We start from the raw sequence: 22716 nt of genomic DNA, 5'->3' as shown, positions 1-22716 counted from the left end.
ATGCACTAGGAAATATTAACCAGGAAAGGGAAATGGGAGGATTCAGTGTAGAGTGGGCAAAGGCATTATCTCTGAACTAAACTCACTGAGTTCAAATCCTGGGTCTATCATTTAATGCCTGTGTGACCATGGGCGAATTATTTAAACTTCCTATGCCTCATTTACCCATCTTCAAAGTAGGAATGATTACAGTACCTGCTTTATAGGATTGTCATGATACTTAAATGAATAAAATTTATAAAATTTTCATATCTGTACTAGACCCTTAGAAAGCACTCAGTAAACATTGGCTATTGTTATCTAATGTGCCCCAAACTCATAGGTTAAGAAATAATGCTTGGCGCATAGAAGACCATTTTATCTTCAAAATCCCTCATTGAAAATATATGGTTCTTCCTTTCTACTTCATGGTAGTATGTCCTGCAAAACACCAGGCCACATGAGAGAAAAGTTATGCTTTATCTATTTAGTTGGTGGCTACAGACGGAATGCCTACTCTAACCAGCCACATATAACAAATCCCACAGCCGTTAATTACGATCTGCTTTAAGTGTGAGGATGCAGTCAAATCTGCATAACCTCTCAAGCAATAACTTACATAGAGGAAGGAACACAGGACATGGATATAACAGAACTGAATTTTCCTTACTCTACCTTGAGCAAATCAACTCACACCTCAGAGCCTCAGAATCAGGTAATTTCAGGGGGATTTTAATAATCTCTAACTCATCACAACTCTAATACCCTTTTCCACTACTTCAGGACCCTTCACCCCTCTTTTTTTTCTGACTCTTAAAGTACTTGAGTGTATATTTTCTTTCTCCTGCTACATAAGTTTAAATTTAGCTGTTGGTCTTAGTTGAATAATAAAAGCAATGGCTCCATCTCTTACGGGTTAACGTACCATTTACACACTTTCAGAAAATGATGCCTCTGTAATTATCACCATGAATATATATTCACATAATGTTTTGAAGATATATTTAAAACTGTGCAAGAGTGTCTTCTTTTACTATTATTGTTATAGAGTTCACTTTTCCAGACTAAGCATTCTCAATTTTCTTCCTACTTTCATAATGGAAAATTACTTCCTTATCCATCCTTTGAAGTCTCTCAAATTGTCTGTCATTCTCAAAACAAAATGCAAACATGATCCAATTTGCATTAATCCTTCAAGCTGGGTGTTGTTCTACCAAATCCTTTTCAGTTTTGATGGTGTTGGTCTGTGAATTCACTTTCACTCATTTATTCCAACAAATATTGAAAACCTAGTATGTGTCAGGCACTATTCTAGGTGCTGGAGATACAACATGCAAAATGCAGACAAAGCCCCCTGCCTCTCTGGAGCTTATATTTGAATTAAGCCTTTCAATTTAAATGGTAGTCATGAGTTAACCTATCTCTATCCATTATTAAAACCTTATTACAGGCCAACACAGAGATAAATCAGACACAGTCAAAGCCCTTAAGGAACATATAACCTAAAGGAAGTAAACAGATCACATACATAATAAATACCTACAGATGAAATTGCATAAATATCTCAAGAGATACACAGTGTATGCAGAGGAAAAAGCAAGCCTCCATGAGAAAATGCCTCAATTTTGAGTAAGGAAATGAAGAAGATGAAGGAGTAGGCTATTGAGATATTCAGAGGAAGAGCATTCTAGGAAGACAGGATAGCATGTACCAACGCATTGAAGATGGACATGGTTGGTGTGTTAGAAGAACAGCGAGACAAGGCAAAAGAAAGAGGAGACAGCATAGTTAGGAGGTAATGGAAGGGATTACATAAAACCTTATTGGTCATAGGATGAAATTTGGCTTTTACCCTTAACAGCGTATGATGAAAGAGATTGAGCAGAGAAGTGGGTTTATCTGACCTATGTTTTAACTGGGTCACTCCGGTTGCTGTGTGGATAATAGACTGAAGGGGGAAAGCCTTAAGTAACCCAATTGGTTAGGAAGTTATTGCAAAAGTCCAAAGATACTAGTAGCCTGGACTAGATAGTGGCAATAGGGGTATTGAGAAGTGGTCAAATTCTGTATATATATTGAAGGTAGATTGAATTTACTACTCTTCCAAATTCAATGCAAAAATTATTGTATTATCTGCTTTTATAATTTTGCCCTTTTTTGTAATGTGTTTAAAAGGGAAAGTTTCAAGTTTTTCAAAGGTAAAAACCAAAATCGTTGCCAATTTATAGGCTTTCAAAGTTTCAGATCTGTCTGGGATATTGGAGATGATCTTTTCCAAACACCTCACTTTACAAAGTGGAAAACCAAGGAACAGAAGGCTTATGTGACTTAAACAAGATCACACAGCTAATTAGGAACCAGACCTGGCCTGAAAACCAGTTTATATGACTCACAGTCCAAGCTACTTTGCCTTGCAATTGGTGATATTTAAGTGGTTTATACTCTTCCTTTGAAGTTGTATCCAGTTATTTTGATTTCACAAACATTGAATGAGAGCCGCAGGTATCCCAAACTCAAAAGTCTTCACGGCCTACACAGATAGGAGAAAATATGGGAGAAAGTAGGTACACCCATTGCTTGAATACACTCATTTTTTCCCCTGAAGTGTGCCAGGTAAATGAAACATATCTGCGTAGCCCTCCAGTTTGGGATCTTGGAAAGTGTCCATTGCTGTGCTAGGCAGAAGGGCAAATAAGGATGTTACACGCTAATAGGGGAAACACAAATGCAGATCAAGAGTCGCAGTATAATGTGCTTTGTGCAGCTGTAAATGTACACACGAGGTTCAAACACAGTAGAGTGAAGCAAGTGATTAATGTGGGGTTTTGCGTGGGGGTGGCAGTTAGGGGGACAGCTGGAGAAGGCCTCACACAGACAAAGGAGATACGAGGTGAGAAGTATTCTGAAGGGTAAGAGTGGCTTACCAGGTGGATAAGATTGGTGAAGTCATTCCAAGCAAAAGGAATTAGCATGTGTAAAAGCTCTAAGACATAAAATTATATGGTATAAGCTCACTTATATCATTAGATATTTTTTGTAATTCCCTAAACCTATGTTTGACCGCATATCTGTCTAGAATTGAGCACTCTCTCCAGAAAATAAATCAAAATGCAACAGATTCCACACATATTTGAGATACTAGGAAGTCTGAATTTCACTATGCTTTTCATCAGTATGCCTGCAGACCTATGCTTTCCCTATTAAATTAGGAATCAGGTACCCCTAGAACTAGGTATGACAGTCCCAAGAACAGAGATTGCCTTCATTAGCAAATATTAACACTCTAAATCCTGGGTGCAGAGGAGAGCTACTAGTGATACCTCCTGCAGGGCATCAGAACCATCTGGACGGCTTGTCAAAACAGATTGCTAAGCCTCAGCGCAGAGTTTCTGATTTAGCACACCTAGGGTAAGGCTCAAGAATGTGTATTTCTAACAAGTTCCCAGAGGATACTGATGCTGGTGGTCTGGGGACTACACACTTTATGAACCACTGACTTAGAGTACTCTTCAATACCCACCAGCTTCAACACCATTAAATTCTTTCATGTAACAATAATCACCACCACTAAGAATTCTACTTCTGTTAAAATGGCCACTGCCAAGGCTCCTTGCAAACCAGGACTCTCACCCCTCCTGATGAGAATAACAAAACTGATGGCATTTAACTGTGTTTTAGGCACTATTTTAAGCGCTTTTCATGAATCAACCCATTTAATTTACGCAACAACCCTATAATCTAGGTACTATTATTATTCCCACTTAACAAATGAGGGATTGTGATATGAAGAGATTAAATAACTAACTCAAAGAGGTCTCAAGTCAGATAGCCTGGATTCAAATTCTGACTCTATCATTTACATGTGTGACTCTCCAGATGTTTATACACACCTTGAGAATATTTCATAGGAATTTGTAAACTGAAGATTTCCTGCTGGAAACACACCTTTCAGAACGAATGGTATGGAAGCTGTCAATCAGTGTTTCTGAGCATACATTCACTTCTATATGAGAATTAAAGGAGAGGCTATCAAAATCTTAGAGATTCTCTGTTCCTCTCATTTTGTACAGAGATTGTATAAATCTGAGGAAGTTGATGTGACTTGCCCAAGGCCAAAGCACTGGTCACCTCACAGAGCCAAGAAGAGACTAAAGACAAGCTCAGTCCTCAGCTCTTTCTAGGAACACACTTGGTTAAGTAGCCCCCATAAGATTCTTAACCACCACATATACTCCCTATTAATACGCCCATAGACAGCCATAGAGCAATTAGGAAGAAGGGCAACTTCAAACGGCTCGTGTTTTGCTTTACTGACCAGAGGGACACATGAGGCGAGAAGTCTAAGAATCAAAAAGAAATATAAGACCCATAAGAAGGTAAGAGGCCGAGGTTAAAAAACGTTTGAGGAGTTATTCCCTTATGAGTTTATGGGAATGGGTAAACTATTCAAGGACATGGTTGGTTCCTTTTCAATCTTTCCACAAATATTATTTGGAGGCACAGTCTTTAAAATTAAGACACAGTCAGCAAAAACATAAATTTCTAGCAAGTGTCTATTACTTTTCTTCTAGCTATTAAATCAAAAGGTAACATTTTTCCACTATTAAAAAAAAACTCAAGTGAAGCATTTGTAAGCTAAGGCCGAATATTAATTTTGCTCTTGGTAAGACATGCCACTATAAGAGTTACAGCATTACATGTACCAAAGCGTTGCACAAGATTATGGAAATAACCTTGCCTAAGGAAAATCAGCAGGATAACACATGCATTTCTTTTTCTTTTCATCCAACTTGTAGGTGTGATTTCACACATATAAATTGATGACATATTCTTAAACTACAGATGACCCTGGAAGGAAATAATATCCCTATAATTGGATATGGCATAGCCCTCACTCTCCCATGAATACTATAATGTGCGTGCTTCAACAGGTAAAAGAGATGAACTCCTTGTCCAGAAAGGCCCCTTATGTTCTTGATAATTTTCCTCAACTAACCATTTGGATCATGTTTCTGTTCATAGTTTAGCAATATAGAGCTTCTGTTGGCTTTGGCTGTGTCTACATACTTGTGGCTGGTGGTATCAAAACATCATATGTTTGGTATTGTATAGAAAACATAACTGGATGACTAAATTTTTAAATTTCCAATTGGATTTCTGAAACTCAGATACAGACCATTTTGAAATTTGTTTCTTTATGCCAAACTCATGAAGAATTTAATATCCTCATAAAATCTGAAGAAACTGTATTTGTATTTGTAATCAGTGGTTAATAACACAAAATATTAGAAGTATAGAATCAAAAGATCTCAAGAAATAAATTCCAGATTGATTAAACATTAAGTATAAAAATGAAACAATACTTCATTAAAACAAAACATGGGAGGGGCTGGCCTTGCAGCAGAGTGGTTAAGTTCATGCACTCCGCTTCAGCAGCCTGGGGTTCACGGGTTCAGATCCCGGGCATGGACCTACACACCACTCATCAAGCCATGCTGTGGCAGCATCCCCCATACAAAATAGAGGAAGACTGGCACAGATATTAGCTCGGTGACAATCTTCCTTAAGCAAAAAGAGGAAGATTGGCAATGATGTTGGCTCAGGGCCAATCTTCCTCACCAAAAAATAAATAAATAAATAAATAAATAACATGAGAGTTTTCTTTTTCTTATAATCCTGGAACGAGTAAAGCTTTTCTAAATAGGAAAGAAAAATTGAGGGCATAAAAGCATACTTAAAATAAAATAAAACAAAAGCATGGCAAAAAAAATTCACAGACAACAAAATGAGTAAAAGTGTTTGTAACTCATACAACAAAGAGCTGATTTTTAAAATATAAACAGATTTCCTACAAATTTAAAAAACAGACATTTCATAAAAACATATATAGACAAATCTTTCATAGAAAAAGAAGTACAGATGGCTCTTAAAATATATGAACAAGTGTTCAACCTAACTCATAACAAGAAAAATTAAAGTTTATGTTTTTAGATAACAGAGAACCGAAAGTTTGATAATACATTGTGTTGACTAGAAGATAAGGAAACAGACACTCTCAGTGTAAATTTTTGTGACGGAGAACAAATAGATATATTTCAAATTGTAAAAAATGCTTACCCTTGACTCAGCAATTCCACTTCTAAGTATCCAACCTATAAATACACTTGTATGTATGCAAAATGACTTATGTGAAAGGATATTCTTTATAGCTTTGTTTATGGTAGCAAATACTGGAAAGAACTGAAATTTCCATCAATTGGAAATTAGGTTAACTAAATTATCCCATTTAAATAAGCACTAACGTGGAAAAAACCTTGCAAGTATAACATTTTAAGTAAAAACAAAAAGGTTCTCAACAAGATACAAATATAAACATAAATGATATAGATGGTATAGATATAGATACACAGTATTGTATATGGTGACAAATGCATAGTCTATATCAAGAAGAATACCAAGCAATGTGGCCAGGTGACAGAGAGAGGAAGGACGGAAAATTGCTTAGATTATGTCAACGGCTTCCAGGCAAAGAAACACACCCCTGGTTGTCAAAGTTGAGTTTAATGACTCAAGCAAGAAGGAAAACTACACACTATGGCAGAACTGGGTGTCTTAGTAAGAAGGTGTAAGAAAGGACTTATAGGACTTGGGCTTGTGTTAAACGATTTTAGGGAGGGCTCAAAGAAATGTAGATTTACTCTGGATTGGATGCTCTAAGGAAGTAGGTATAATTCTATGATTGGGATCTTAATAATTCTTACCTACAAGGTGAGAAGACCAGAGCATAGTTAAAGCTGTGTTTGGTCAACAAGCAGCAGCCACTCACATAAGCCATTATGATAAATGATAGACAAATGATAGGGACAGAGAAACATTTGACCACTCTGTAGCTTGGGCAACCTTCTTGTTTTTGTCTATGTTCAGACGTGATTACAGAGCGGTCTTGTTTTTGTCCTGATCCATCATGGTCACAGTGGCCTCATCTAATTTGGTGTTCTGTGAAATTGTTTCTATTCAACGGAAGCACAGCAAGGCCGGCTGGGAGTGCCAAGCCAACTCCTGGCTGTCAGGGACCGTTTTGCTCTTTCTCAACTGTATACCCTTTTGTGCCTTTACAATTTTGTACCATACACTCATCTTAGCTATTCAAAACAATTTTTAAAAGAACCTCAGAAATGAAAGAGACCTTAAAAGTCACTGAGTTCTGCGACTACTCCAAACACCACCACCTTCTTCCCCCTTCCACACCAAAGGGGTTTTCTTGTAAAACCCCCTTCGAGCACCAGTACAGCATCTGCTTAGATATCTCCAGCTTCACCATTGTACTGATTTATTAGGCAGCTCATTCCACAGTCAAATGGCTCTTAATTTTTTTTTTTTTTTTTTTTTGTTCAGAAGAAAAGAGAACAATGAATTTGGTTATAACATCTTAATTGTTTTCACCCCAGCATGTTTGACCTCTTCAAATGCATCTTCTCCTATGGTAACTAGTGGAGCAGAATAACTACCTTTCTAATTTTATGTAAAATATTCCTATTAATACTTTCCAAACCCACAATTGTCTTTTTTTGTGTCAGTTCCAACACAGTTTTGCATCTTTTGTTATCATTATATTTGCGGAGATTCTTATCTATTGCTGCTGACAAACCCATTTGTTTTTGTACTCAATTACAGGCAATTAGTCTTTTCTTCATGAACAAAAGAACAGGTGTCTTTATCAATTCTATCCAAGCTACTATGGTAAGGTTGATCAGATCTAATGATGTTTAGTGAACCAAACAACACATTTCTGACAGATGCTCATAGTAACGATTTTTTTTCAAACAATCAAATACTTTTACTCCTGCCCACACAAAGTAGACAAAGAAAAGGCATTTTAACATCTTAGAGGCTTATAATTTTCTACTAAAAACACGAGTGGAATTTAAACCCTTCCCTGATGTTTTTACCCCTAATCTCTAATCGAAAAAAGTATAAATAAAAATTGTTTCTTTTCATAGGAAAATTTTCAACTAAAATATATGGGGGTGGGGCAACAGAAGAAAGTACATTAGTGGAAAAAACTGGTAAAATCTGAATAAAGTCCATAGCTCAGTTAACAGTATCGTACCAGTGTTAATTTCTGGGTTTTGCTAATAGTACTGTTGTTACATAAAATGTTACCATTCATTAGGGGAAGCTGGGTGAAGAGTATACAGAAATTCCCTATATTACTTTGAAATTTTTCTGAAGTCTAAAATTATTTCAAAATAAAAAGTTAAAAAATATTTGGGTAGCCAGAGTATTTAGCCAATGGCCTAGAGAAACTTTTGCACATGTGCACAAGGAGACATTCATTCATTCAGTCTACTTTTCTTGAGTGCTTACTATGTATTTAGAGATCATTCTAGGTTCTAAAGACACATCAAAAATCAAAACAAAATCTCTTTACTCACGGAACTTACATTCTCCTGGGAAGAAGATCAAAAATAAACAAACAGTAACAATACATATGTCAGGTGGTCATAGGAGCTATGAATAGAAAAATAGTGGAGTATCAGAACAGAGAGGGCCAAGGTGAGATGTGCAATTTTATAAAGGATGGTCCGGGAAGGTCTCTTTAATGTCTCTAAGAAATATTCTAGAGCACTGTTTGTAATTGCCTTAAAATAGAAATGATAATTATCCACCAAAAAGACAGTGGATAAATGTACTTGGGTAGATTCATGCAATGGGATACTTTACAAAAATGAAAATGAATGATATAAAGCACATGTATCACCATATATGCATCTCACAATCATAATATTGGGGAGGAAAAGTACATACAAGTTATATACAGTAACGTTCTCACTTATAAAAAGTTTACAAATATGCAAAACAGGTGCCGTCCTGGTGGCATAGTGGTTAAATTTGCATGCTCTGCTTCAGTGGTCTGGGGTTCACAGCTTCGGATCCTGGGCACAGACCTATGCACTGCTTATCCAGCCATGCTGTGGCAGGTGTCCCACATTTAAAGTAGAGGAAGATGGGCATAGATGTTAGCCCAGGGCCAATCTTCCTCCACAAAAAAAGGAGGATTGGCAATGGATGTTAGCTCAGGGCTAATCTTCCTCACCAAAAAAAAAAAAAATATATATATATATATATATATGCAAAAAACTACTATGAATGACTTAAGTATACATATATGAAAAAATGTATTTTTAAAACTGCATGGAAATTAAAAAATGCCAAATTCAAGATAGTTACTATGTCTGGTACTGAAGGAAAGCAGGACTCCATCAGAGAGAGCACACAGGGAATTCAAACGTACTGATATTTTTAACTAAATTTTAAGCCAGGGGGTGGGTATCCAGATGAAGTTATCTTAGTCTTATTATTTTATATATCTAAACTACTTTTAATACCAATATATTGAAAAGTGTGTGCAGTAGTTTATCTTAATAAAAAATATTTTAAATTTATGAATTAAAAGTTTCTGAAAGTATTTGAATAAATGTATCACCCTCAGTGTGTGTGTGTGTTATGCATAATGCCATTATGCCTAAATATATTTTTTTACTATGCATATACACATATTTGTGTATAAATGTACATACGTATATGTGGGTGTGGATTTACACCAGCCATTGACTTAGCATCAGCAGAGAAAGCACTTTCAATTATTTTGCCAGAAACAGTGAAGGAAGGATTTGTGTTAGTTGACCCCACACTTTCACCACTGCCCCATCATAAGTGTCACACATCTGCAGGGTAGCTGTCTGGGTTACAGTTGCATTGTGTGGAACCGAGTATGACTATTTAGCTTACTTGGGGATAGAATTTATCTTCATCAACTTATTATTTTTCAATCTTTTTTTTTAAGTTGGGTGAATGATGCTGATGGAGGATATTAGTATTATCATCTCCAGCCACCTCATTTTATAGAAAAAGAAACTGAGATCAAGGGATACCCCCGAGACAGCACAGCTAAGCAATCTCCCTGATTCTTTCCATCTACACTTGTAGCTTCAGTAAATCTACATTCAAGTACAGACGCAACAGATGAAAATCCTACATGGAGAGAAAAGCATCCTTACTCTTCTGTACCCAGTTGAAAACGTGAATCATTTAAAAAATGCATTCGCACAAACACAAACCAGCAATGCAAACCACAATAAGCTAATCAACCACTTTGCAAAAAAACTGGGATGAAATTCTTTATAATAAGATCTTTTCTTTATCATAATTCATATTTTGCAATGTGTAATATTAAGTGAACAAAGAATAATTTAGAAAGGGTAGACAAGAGCATTTTCACACTTCAGGGATTGTAGATCTTTCCTCAAATCTTTATTTTTTATTTAAAATGTATTTCACTATAAAATATTAGGCTTCTTAGATTACCTTCCGCAATTTGGTAGATTGTCAGTCTGACCACAAAATCACATCCATCAGAAGACAATTCAATTGGATGTTTATTTAATGAGCACATACTATGTGCTCAACTCTAAAGATCTAGAACTGAATCAAGACAAACTTTAGGAAACAATAGGGCACCCTGCATAATTTTAGAATAGCACAAATATTCCCCCAGGTATCTGTATATTATTATGCAGAAACTGAAAGATATGATAAGAGTGATCATTCTTGGCTCTGAGGCTTGTGTTCAACATTTTTCTGAAATGCAAATATTCTCTATCATACCTTGATGATTTTTTTTAGTTGCTAAACTTGTCAATTCTATAATTAAATTAGTTAAAAACTATTTCCAGGGATATTATTAACAATCTTTTAATATTTGGCATTTTATTTCAAAAAATTATAAAAAATTTTAGGTCTAGCCATCTTTATTATCCTGTTAGCATATATACTTAAAACATCATCCTACTATTTTAATACACTTTTCTTCTAAAATCAATAATTTTGTCCTCAATGAAAATAAAATAATATGTAATATACATATGTACATATTCAATGTTTACCATAAGAAGTAGTTTTTGTCTGCCAAAAATGATGTTCTGAGAATTATTGTAACATGCTTACTATTTGGTTCTAGGATTAAAATACCATCTTGTGCTAGAAGATCTGCCTTGTTACTAGGAATACTTATCATCGTCAAACAATGGGATGGGAAGATATTCTTGCCCATTGACCATTTGGAACCCCTCTAAGCCTCCTACCTTCTCACTTAGTACATAATCTCTCCCCTTTACTGTCTCTTTGCTATAGGGAATCATAGAAAGAAGGATAAAGGAAAAGACACCAGCTTACTAGTAGTTAAATAGTTCAAAAGGCAGCCTGGCCATGCTTTAAGTCTAAGATACACTGGGCCATACATTTGATTGTAATTGGAGTTCAAGAAGCTAATGTTCCTTACTGTAGTCACTGTTTTCGTCCTTGGTCCCATCAATGGTACCATCTGGGTGCATCTGCAGGAAATATCCCTGCTGGCTGAATAACCTTGTCACAATTCCTTTCAGCTGGGGTTCTGCAAAACAAAACGAAATGATTATTCAAGTTTTTATTTTGTTTATAAAAATGCACACTTGCAAATTGTCAAAAACGTTCTCTAAGGTAAACACATAAATGCCAATGGCTTAAATATTGAAATAAGTATTTGGAAAGGGGGCATTTCAGAAACATATCTTTACTTTTTTTCCCCCCTTAAAGGCAGAGCCATAATACTTGCAGCAGTAAACCAAATACAAATAAATAAAAGTTAATTATGATTAGAGAAATACATAGGCATGCTAAAAATTATTTCTCTCCCTAGTGCACCTAGTGTCTGATTACAAGACACCACCAATTTTTTGGACCCATTCCAGAATCACTGTTTAGACCAAACTGGCGCTGTAATTCCTAAGGTTCCAGCAGTCATAATCAGGCCCTGGAAGACTTTTATTTCTGCTGAATGTCAACTATCCATCAGAAACTCCTGGATTTTGAAATTCTGTTCAAGTTCAACCAGAAATAATGACTTGGACGAGAACCGCAGGAAAAAGCAAAACCCTCATGGTCATGAGATGTCGTTGGCAAGTACGTGGAAACAGATTTCACCTTCAGTAAATACTTCACCCGAGAGGAGCCCCAGTACTACAAAATTCATTTTTCCAGTAAAAAAGAAAAATATCAAGTCATGCATATTTCTCTATTTCAAACTAGAAGTGGTCCTCAGCTTTTAAAAACTCCCTACACACTAATACCATCAAACCGACCTTTGTATACTGCATTTGGATTTTTGTAGCTCAGCTAACATAAATATTTAAAGCTTTCTCGTGGTGCTGGCTGTCAGCAGCAATCCATTTTCTACAGCATCACTACCATCTTGGCCTCTACTTCAGTGTTGGGCAAAAATTAGATTATTGTAGTGCATTTATAGCTCTAATTATTTCATAAAAAACTGTTAGAAAAAGAAAAATGCTGCTTCTGGTGATAAAAATTGAGGCAAAGATGGAAATCACATGATCGCTGAAGTAGCAACATGTTATCCTCAAAAGGACAATCACTGAATTTCAACTGCCTGTCAATTTCATTCCTTCATCCATTTATTCAACCAACATTTACTCAGAATCTCTTTTTTTGTCAGGCAATATGCTGGGTATTGTGTGTTAAACTAAACACATTTATTGATGTTTAGGTCTAAATTAGAATTCTAGTAAAGGATTCAATGCATTTAACTCTTTGGGAATGGACCTGCTCTCTATAACACACGTCTAGGGTTAGCCTTTTGCACGCATGACTTAGTCACACATATTCAGGAATATGAGGCAATGCCTATATAAACAAGTCTTCTGCCAAGCAGTCCTAAGAAGCAGAAAATATGCCAAGAAAATTAGTAATGAGGAAGAAGGACAGGGAAAAAAGAACTGAACTGCAAATTAGGCATTCTGATTGATAACTATGTATTATCTTTGTGAGTTCAATAAATTCAATGTATTTATTCCGTAGGCCTTAATTTCCTTATCAATAAAATCTGGAAGTTAAACTAAGTGATCTTTAGGTTTCTTCTATTAGTCTCTACTGGCTTTGAGCACCTTTGACTTGAAATGTCTTTGAGCTTAGAATCCTCTGCTCTAAGTGGTGGCACAAATGAAGGACTGGATTCATCTTCACTGTGTTTCCTCCACAGGTCCACCCAATCTGACATACTAGCGACATGCTGGAGGAGCACATAGCTGGCTAACCTCACTGCAAAAAAATATCCTGTACTCCTATTACCATCTACCGAACTCTACCAACCTTTCCAGGCTCAGCTCAAGATCACCTCCTCCGCGAAGGCTTGGCTATTATAAGTGAGGATCACTTTTATAATCAGGAGAAATAAAAACAACATGTGAGCCTCTGCCATGAGGCTAACTGGTTGACAGGCAGGTGCTGATGTGGCACATTCAGCTCTAGATGTGCAATCTGAAGACACAGTTTTGAACCACAATTGCCATCTGGTCCTGAGCAGGTCATTTAACTTCTGAGGCTCAGTTTTCATATCTATATAATGGGAAACGTAATGCCTACACTAACTATAATCATTGAGAATTTCAAATGAATAAATATATGTGACAGTATGAACTGAAAAACCCCATAAGAATATAAATCCTAATTACAGTCTAATTTTTCAACCATGAAAATCGAGGAAACAGTGTAAGTGAGATAAAGGCAGCATTCTGTGAACAGACTCTGTCTCCTGATTTCTGTTTTAGTAAAATATTAGTTGAGGTTGTAAAGTCACTAAAGTAAACAGCAGGCTAAGAGTAGAGGATAGAAAAGGATAGAAGGAAAGAGACAATTGTCTTATATTCATATTTTATTACTAATAAGCTTGCTAAGGTCACTTTAAGAAGTCATGTTTTGGTTGGTAATGAGATGCATGGCAGCTGAGTCATTAATGCCTGCAAACGATTGTTTGTTTTTTCATGCTTCTCTTTCTGTAGCTGTAATTAAACACTTCTTTTGCTATGGTGAAGCTATCCCCCTGTTGGCACCCTGGGAATTCAGGTTGGTAACTCCTGTTCAGGATAATGAGCATCAGGCTTTTATACCATCCCCCACTGCCCAAGAGCAGTGCCAGAACAAGTCTGGAGTCTGACTTTTAATTATGTGATGATCTATGAAAGCGAATGTCTTGCACTATAGATGTTTCAAAGGACACCTGACCATCTATTGAAGGAAAGCTCTGGCTGTAAGACGTGTCATAGAAAGCAATATAGCCTGCCTGACAGACTTGTACCCTTATTACTATCCCTCAAACCCTACCAACCTTTCCAGGCTCAGCTCAAGAGCACCTTCTCCATGAAGGCACACTATCATAAGTGAGGATCACCTTTATGATGGGGGGGGTGGGGGGCTTGGGGCAGGCGGGAGAATATATTTTGTTGTATTTTAAAGAAAGAGGTGACAAAAATGAGACCACGTTTTGGAACATCTAGCATTCTGGGTGCATTCAACAAACTTGCTTATCTGTCAGACTATGCTTAGGGATCTAAGAGGTTAATAAAAACCTGTGCTGTCCTCAGGGAGCACCTAGCTTAATACATGAAATATATTTATATATAATACTAGTGTAGGATAGCTGTTAAATGATGGATAGCAGAGTAACATGATGGCACCAAAGAGCAAGGGACTAATTCTGTCTCAAGGTTGGATGAAGGCACCTCATCTATCACTTGAAGAGTGAGTAGAATTTTCCTTGACAAAGAAATCAGAGGAAGGGCATTCCAGAGAGACAATGGATGGAGGCAAAAAAACAGAGGCAGACTTGGTATAAGCATAATATATGGCAGAGGTTCTCAAATGCTGACACCCAGGTAAGTGCCTGTTCTCAACACATGTTCACAGGTCAACAGTGAAATAAGAAAAATAGGGTCAATGGAATAAGTTTTTTATTAAGCTAATTTTTTTCAACTTGTATGACTCTTCTTGATTCTAAGATTATGTTTTTCCATTATTTTTTTCTTTTTTCATGAATTGATGGCTATATTATTAGATGGTGAGGGGCATGGGTTTGGTTTGTTACCTTTTGTACTCTAAAGCGGTGTAGCAAATATTGCTAGCTTTTCTCCCAAATCCATTTCCTCTTTTTCCTGGGCACCCAGCTAGACCATATGTCCTAGCCTCCCTTGCAGTTAGGTTTGGCAGATGAATGAGTGTCATATGGAACGTAAGTGAAAGTGATGTGTGCCATTTTCAGGCTGAGGCTTTTAAAAGCAAACATTGTCCTCCACATTCTCTTTTCCTTAACACTGGCTGGATTTATATGACAAAGCCCTAGGGGATGTCAACAAAATAGAAGAATTCTGGGCCCCTGAATAACCGGCAGAGAAAAGACAATAGCCATCAGAAATACCTACCATGGACAGTTAGTTGAATAAGAAATAAACTTCCATTGGTTGTGCATAGTGGCTTCCTTCTTAAGAGTACAATGTAAAATGAGGGTGGAAGGGTAGGGAGTAATTTTACAGTAGAGAAAGCTGACAAACAAGACACTACCTCAGCCCGGTGATCAAAGTCAACATCAACAGTCATAGATCATGCTGACAGTATGTACCCTTGATATGATGTGATGAGAAGGGCACTTTACCTCTGTGATCTTCCTCCCAAAAACCCATAATCCCAGTCCAATCATGAGAGAAACATCAAACAAATCCCAACTGAAGAACATTCTACAAAATAGGTGACCAATACCTCTCAAAACTGTCAAGGTTATCAAAAATAAGGAAAGTCTGAGAAAATGTCACAGCCAAGAGGAGTCTAAGGAGACATGACAACTAAATGTAATGTGGTATTCTGGATGGGATCCCAGAACTGAAAAAGAACACTAGGTAAAAACTAAGGAAATCTGAATAAAGTATGGACTTCAGTTAATCATAATGTATTGATACTGATTCATTGATAGTCATACATATACCAAACTAATGTAAGATGTTAATATGGGAAACTGGGTGCAGTGTACATGGGAGCTCTTTATACTATCTTAAGTTCTTTACAAATTTAAATCCTTTCCAAAATAAAAAGTTTATTAAAAATACTAATTATAGCCACAAAAGTAAGAAATTGTATCCTCAAAGAGACTGGGTGAGAAAGAAGGCAAAGGATAAGAACTCATGTTCAGCATTGCTTCCCTTCAGGATGACAAGGCAATTTCAACAGAAGGTTTGAATTCAAAGCCACTCAGAAAAGCTGAGACCTCAAGGAGCTATCCAGACATTCCTGCTAGCTTCAAGTGTAGTGCCATGGAGTAGTTATCTAGGTACACAATGGAAACTCAAAACAGAGTTGGAACTGTGAGGGCCTGATCACACATCTCAGGATGAATACTAGAATGCAGAAAATAAAATGAATTTTAGAATTGGAAAGGACCTTGGAATCCAATACATTCCTTCATCAAATATCTTCCTTCATCAATGTCAAAGATTTAAAAACAAAACAAAAAACTGAGGCTCTCAGGGAAACTGTCTTGTCCAAGAGCACCCAACTAGCAGATGAGTTAGCACAAGAACTCCTTTCCTATATACTGAATGAACATCATCCTTTCTATTCCAAAGAACAGCCAAGACATAATCCATATCTCGTGCAAGCTAGGGAGTTGGGGGGAAAAGAGGTAGAAAAGAGAGGAGAAGGGCGGGGAAAAGCACCTAGTTGTGTATCAGTTATTAGAGTGTAGGGGTGATAAAGAAAAGTGGTTATAGGAAACTGTGCAAGAAATATGTTTACAGTCTGTATCCTTGGGTTCCGCATTTGCGAGTTCAGCCAACCGCAAATCGAAAGACCTATGATGGCTGTGTCTGTATTGAACATGTACAGACTTTCTTTCTTGTCATTATTCCCTAAACAATAAAGTATAATAACTATTTACATTGTATTAGGTATTATAAGTAATCTAGAGATGATTCAAAACATATGGGAGAATGTGCGTAGGTTATATTGCAAATATTACACCATTTTATACAAGAGACTTGAGCACCCTCGGATTTTGGTATGGGGGGTGTCCTGGAACCAATCCCCTGTGGCTACCAAGGAACAATGACTGTGTATATACATATGTATATATATATATTTGATACTAAAATTAGATTGTGTTTACCTAGGGCCAGCCTATTCAACATTTGCACCCAAACTTAAAGAAAGTGTCAAAATATTCCCCCGTGTACACTTCAATCTAAAATTAAAAATATAACGGTGATCCAAATTCTGTTATGGAAGCCATATCCAGAGAATTAATAGTACCTATGACAAAAATGGCCATATTTTGAACCCATCTACTTTGTACAAGACACTCCCCTGATGATTTTTACTACAGTTTTATTTAGTGCTTACGACAACTGAATGTGCAACATACTTTTTCTCATTTTTCAGATGGGATTATTGAGATTCAGAGAAGCTACCTTACTTACCCAAGGTGACAGAACTAGTAAATGAAGATGCAGGTCCAGCTTAAGAGGCTATGGTCCTAGCCACTCTCCAGCACTGTTCAGTCACTTGAAGAAGGACACTGGCAAAGCTGGAACATGTCCAGAGAAAAGAGAGCCAAATGAAGAGGGTACAAAGGACTGTCACATACAAAATGGCTGAATGAATGGCTGGTCGATATGCAGTCAGGAGAAGGGACGACTCGGGATGTGAGAGCTGTCCCCACTTTCTCAAACAGAAGTACGAAGAAGCCAATTTGTTCTGAGTGGCTCCATAAAGATAGAACTGGGGCCAATGAGTGAAAGTTCCAGAGAAGCAGAGAAAAAAGAACTTTCAGTAAATTGTATCCAAAGAAAGAACAGGCTGCCTAAGGAAAGAGTGAGTTTTCTATCACTGGCTGGAAGCAAACATGGAGAAGCAGAAAAGGTCAGAAGAACTGAGAAGGACATGGATGTCTCCAAAAGGTAAGGCATTCTGTTCTACAATACAACGTCCTCTCCAACCCTGAGGTCCTGGAAAGCTTTGGGATAAGCCAGATGGCCTGCTAAATATGAGATCATTTTTCTGTTTCTTAGTTTGTGCTTAGGACAGAGAATTGAAACAACTGTTTACCAGGCATCCTAAAAATGCAAAGTTCTTTGGAAATGTTAAACATGGATTGTGGAGTAATTTGACGATGTGGATTTTTTAATTAGTCTCTGTGGGTTTACAAATGGGCCCTCAGTATTAAGGTTTAATGTTGCCCACTTAAAGCAACTGAGATTGAAGAGGCTGTTAAATGTGATTCTTGTCAAGTGCTTCTGGGGCCTCATACTGCTGCAGATTTCGAAATTAGACCATTAAGCTTGGAAATTGTTCACAAACAGACACATTTCTAACCAATCACAGCTAAAGGGTATAGACTAGGGCACATTTACATACCATAAATCAAAGCCCCAGACAAATCAGAAATGGGATACAGTAAGTCACTTGAAAGAGGATAGAACTTATCTGGGCTTTAGAACATACTGAAAAAATTACAACCACATTGAGCACGGGAATTCATTAAAAATACAAGTTGTTTAGAAAAAGAGACGTAGGTCCTCATTCGCTCACTAGACTGCAGTGGACACACCGAAAGGAGCACCTTGAGGAACAGAATGCATAAGGCCCGAGATGTGTCACTATGGCCTAGCAGAATCTGCTCTGTGGGGTAAAGAGAGTCACATGCTCTCTGAGGCCACAGTCTCTCCATCGATCAAATGAAGGTGACAAGTGCCATCAGCTGTTACCTACCTCAGGGCCGTGGAAATCTCTGTGAAGAGCTACTAATTGCAAGAGGACTCTGTATCTGTAACTGCATATCTATTTTCTCAATCAACAGATACTAATGGTACATTTCATTCAAAAAACAAGTCTTTATTGAGTACTGGGCCCTGTGGAGGTTATTCCTCCAGCACAAGTGTGCTTGTACACCAACTCTCAAAACAATAAAAAAAAAGCTCCAAATCTGATTTCCATGGGACTGATTCCCACCATGGCCAATCTAAAACCACCACTTCACATCACTGAAAGCAGAGTTGGAGCTGGGAAGAGACGAGCATAAGTGGTTCCAGCACGCCACTGATTATAACAGAGAATAAGACATGAGGCTTACATTCTAGTAGGAAAGACAGAAAGTGAACAGATAATTAATATGTAATAGAGTTTTAGTGTAAGTGCTATGATGAAAACCAAAGCAATGAACAAAGATGGAGCGTACGAGGGATGCATGTGCTATTGTGGACAGCGTGGTTAGATGACATCCAGGAGACCTGAATGAAGAGAAAGAGCAAGCCATTGGGGATATCCCAAAGAAGAGCATTAAGAAGAGCATTCCAGGCTGGCACAGGAGGCAGCAAATGCAAAGTAATCCTAATACTTGAAAAGATTAGGACATATCAGATTAGAGGCTCTCTAAAGATCCTTCCTCTAGACCAGGAGTTGGCAAACTACAGCCCTGTCACCGCCAATTTTGTAAATAAAGCTTTATTGGAACACATCCATGCCCATTCATTCATATACTGCCCGTGGCTACTTTCATGCTACAACAACAGAGATGAGTAGTTGCAACAGAGATCCTACAGCCTGCAAAGCCTGAAGTATTCACTCACGGGCCCTTTACATAGTTTGCCAACCCTTGCTCTAGACCCTTGCTGATGCAGTTCCCTCTGCCTGAAATGCACAACCTCCATCTTCCTCTTCTGCCTAAAACTCCTCTTCAGTCTTCTAAGCTTAGCATTCTTCCACAGGGCCTTCCCTGACACCCTGAGGCAAAATTAATCACCCCCTCTGTAGAGCTCCCTTCTGCACTGGTTAGGAGAGGACTCCTCACGCTGTTACAGCTGCTTGCTTATGTGCCTGTCTCTGCTGCTGAACTACGAGCTCCTCAAGGGCAGAGATCTTGAATTATTCATCACTCTGTCCCAGCACCTAACACAGTGCCAGGCACAGGGTAGGTGAGAAGTGTTCATATGTTGAAAGAAAGGAGATAAGTTATCTCTGGGATTTTCCATTGTCACTTGTGACTTTCTGAGGAGCTCTAATTTGTAAGAAAGCTCTTTACAGCCTTTTAATATAATGCCTCTGGCCTTCATGCATTTCTTTCCATTTTCAGTCTCAGCCCCTCCACACTGAACACAGTCTGACAAGCACAGCATCGTCCTCCATAAACTGCTCAGCCTCCAAAGCCCTGAGTTGCCTCACACTTCAACGGGAATCAAGTGACCTTGAGACGGGCAAACCTTACCCTTCACGCTGCCTCAAAGCTAAATGGAAAGAAAGGACATGCTTTTCCAGAGTATCCTCTTCACTGAAGCATCTGAGCTGGGGAAGACAGGAGAGAAGCAGGGCGGGGAAATTGAGCTAGGACACGAAATGCCGATAGGGATGGGATTTTTGTACTGAGTCAATTTTATTCTTCATACCATTAGCCCCCTGCCTCCCAGATTCTTCTCTATAAGATGCTCATGAAAATTTAAAATCACTCCAACACCATTTATTGACTTCCGACATGCACTAGGTGCTGGGTACAAAGATGAGTAAGATGCAATTCCTGCCTTGAAGGCACCCACGGCCTCGTCAGGGAGACACACACACAACGGATCATTATAGCAGTGAACATGAAAAGCGCTGTCATAGAGGAACAACCAAGATGCCACGGAATCACAGAGCGAGGATGCTAATTTTACCTGGGGTGGTGGGTTTTGGGACAAGAGGCAGTTAAGAAAGGCGTCAAAGATGAAGCAACATTTTAGACTTAGCTTTGAACAGGCAGGGGGATTTTGCTTTGAGCAGCATCAGCAGAAGCAATAGTCCAGTGGGACGCTCATGCTGAGCATATTCAGGGACTGGGCAAGCAGATAGGTGTGGTCAGAGTGTGGAGAATTAAGAGGATACACGCAGTGAACGGAGATGACAGCAGAATGGAAATATGGGTACAGAACACTTGAGGTTCCTTAAGCAAAGCTAATAAGTTTTACTTGATCCTTTAATAATGACCTCCAAACTCTTTTGATTACACATCCTTATCTGTAAAAAATTTTAAACCTATAGCCTTCATATATGTATATTTATTATTTATAAATTACATGCATGTATTACTCCAAATATTATGTGCATACTGTAAAGCAAAGTTGAGATGTTTAAATGAGACCAATACTAAACACAAACAGAAATAAAGATCATTTCTTTCCACATGACAAAAGATTGTCTTGCCCCACCCACTTCAGACAGGAGACGCATTAGGCACCAGTGCAGTGGGCGATGGGGAAATATTAAAGGATTTTAAGTCAAGTATTTTAGCAAGCCAAATTGGGGAAAAATAGAGAAAGATGAATTTGAGTGGGTGGTACTGTGGTCACGGAAGCCACTCAGGGAGCTGTCACATATAATAAGATGCTTAGGTTGGCAGTGGCAATGAGAGTGGAAAGAAGACGTCAGCCTGAGGACTGACTGTGCTTGGTGGTGCTTAGTGGATGACAGGATGTGTAGACTCTCTTCAGTTCTAGAAAAATGCGTGACCTCTATCATTAGGCTTCTAAGGAAGCCCTGTCTAAGTGTAGAATATCACGGAAGGTGTGAGTGAAGAAAGCTTAATGTGAGCATTTCCAGGAAGGCAAATTATGTCTTTGACTTTCTAAGGATTTCCATTCATGAAGAGGAGTTTGATTCTGGTCAATTTCACTGAGTCACAACTCCTTGGTCTTTCTCAGAGTATTACGCGGGGAAGTAGACCTGGAACGAACATTGTCTTCAAGACAACTCAAGAATGAGCTCTGGAGAATGCAGACCACAAGATATATAAAACATAAAGACAAATCTTAGAATCTCAAGGTTTTTTTAGAACCAGAAAAGCCATTCAGGATGATCTAAGTCTACCTCATTTACAAAGAAGCAGAACACCAGAGGGTGGGGAAACCCTGTGGCACTGTATCTTCCAATCAAATATACCACGATCCCTCTGTTCTGTGTCCCTTAAAATGAAAACCATTTTTCATACCTCCCAGAGGTATCCTGGCCTTGTCCCAAACTAGCTGTGTGGTATCCAGAAAGCTATTTTATTTTTTATGCATAGGCATACTCTGCTTCTTGTGAAATTGTTTGAATGACAAGGACCTGCTTCTCAAGGCTGTTCTAAGGAATTAAGAATACACATTATAGTGTGCGTTGTACGACCAGGAAGCAGCCAAGCTTGTATGATGGATTTAACTTTCAGACAGAATTAAAGTGGAGAGGAAGACCCATAGTTAGGAACAATAGCATTGGCAAATTCTCCTGAGTGTCATTCACAGATGACAATTGCCAAACATTTACCACATACCAGGAACTCTATGTGGATTATCTCTCTGAATTCTCACAGAAATAATTTAAAGCAGGTACTATCATTGGGCCTTTTTAATAGATTAGGAAATTGAGGCTTACAGGGGTTAAGTCACTTGCTCGAAATCACAGAGCTAATAAACGCCAGAGCCAAGTGTTGAAGCCAGATCTCTCTGTTCTTTATACTTCTCACTGCTAATCATCAGTTGTCTCTTAAAGAAGTCTAACATACTGATACTTCTCTTTTCTTCCTTAATTGTGATCAGCCCACAAAAACAGTAGAAATCTATGAAGCAAAGGACTAGGAATAAACAGTAAACACTAAACTGGAGTTGAAGACATGGTCTTTGGCCTCCTGGTATAAAAAAAAAAAGGGCAGGAGAGAAGGTATAAACACTTCTATGCATACAAAAGTCATCTGTAATGAAAGCATCCTCACCTGGCAGAGAAAAATGTTCTCAGTCTTAAGGCCTCTTTTTCACAGATACATCTTTTGGCACCAGAAATAAATGAACAGGACACATTATTTGG

The 22716-nt window shown here is 38.0% G+C and overlaps 1 protein-coding gene across 2 annotated transcripts in view; it reads right to left on the bottom strand.

The window, feature by feature from the left end:
- Nucleotides 1–22716, bottom strand: part of FGF12 (fibroblast growth factor 12) — a 519199-nt gene that overhangs the window by 185069 nt on the left and 311414 nt on the right. For both annotated transcript variants that reach the window (XM_058556110.1, XM_058556109.1), the window contains one exon: nt 11321–11431. In XM_058556110.1, coding sequence (XP_058412093.1) covers nt 11321–11431 — 111 coding nt within the window. The remainder of the gene's footprint in view (nt 1–11320; nt 11432–22716) is intronic.

The sequence above is a fragment of the Diceros bicornis genome, chromosome 15 (genome assembly GCF_020826845.1).
Source record: "Diceros bicornis minor isolate mBicDic1 chromosome 15, mDicBic1.mat.cur, whole genome shotgun sequence".
In the NCBI taxonomy this organism is placed as follows: domain Eukaryota; kingdom Metazoa; phylum Chordata; class Mammalia; order Perissodactyla; family Rhinocerotidae; genus Diceros; species Diceros bicornis.
The sequence above is the reverse complement of the archived record's forward strand: the minus strand, read 5'-3'. Positions and strand labels throughout refer to the sequence as shown.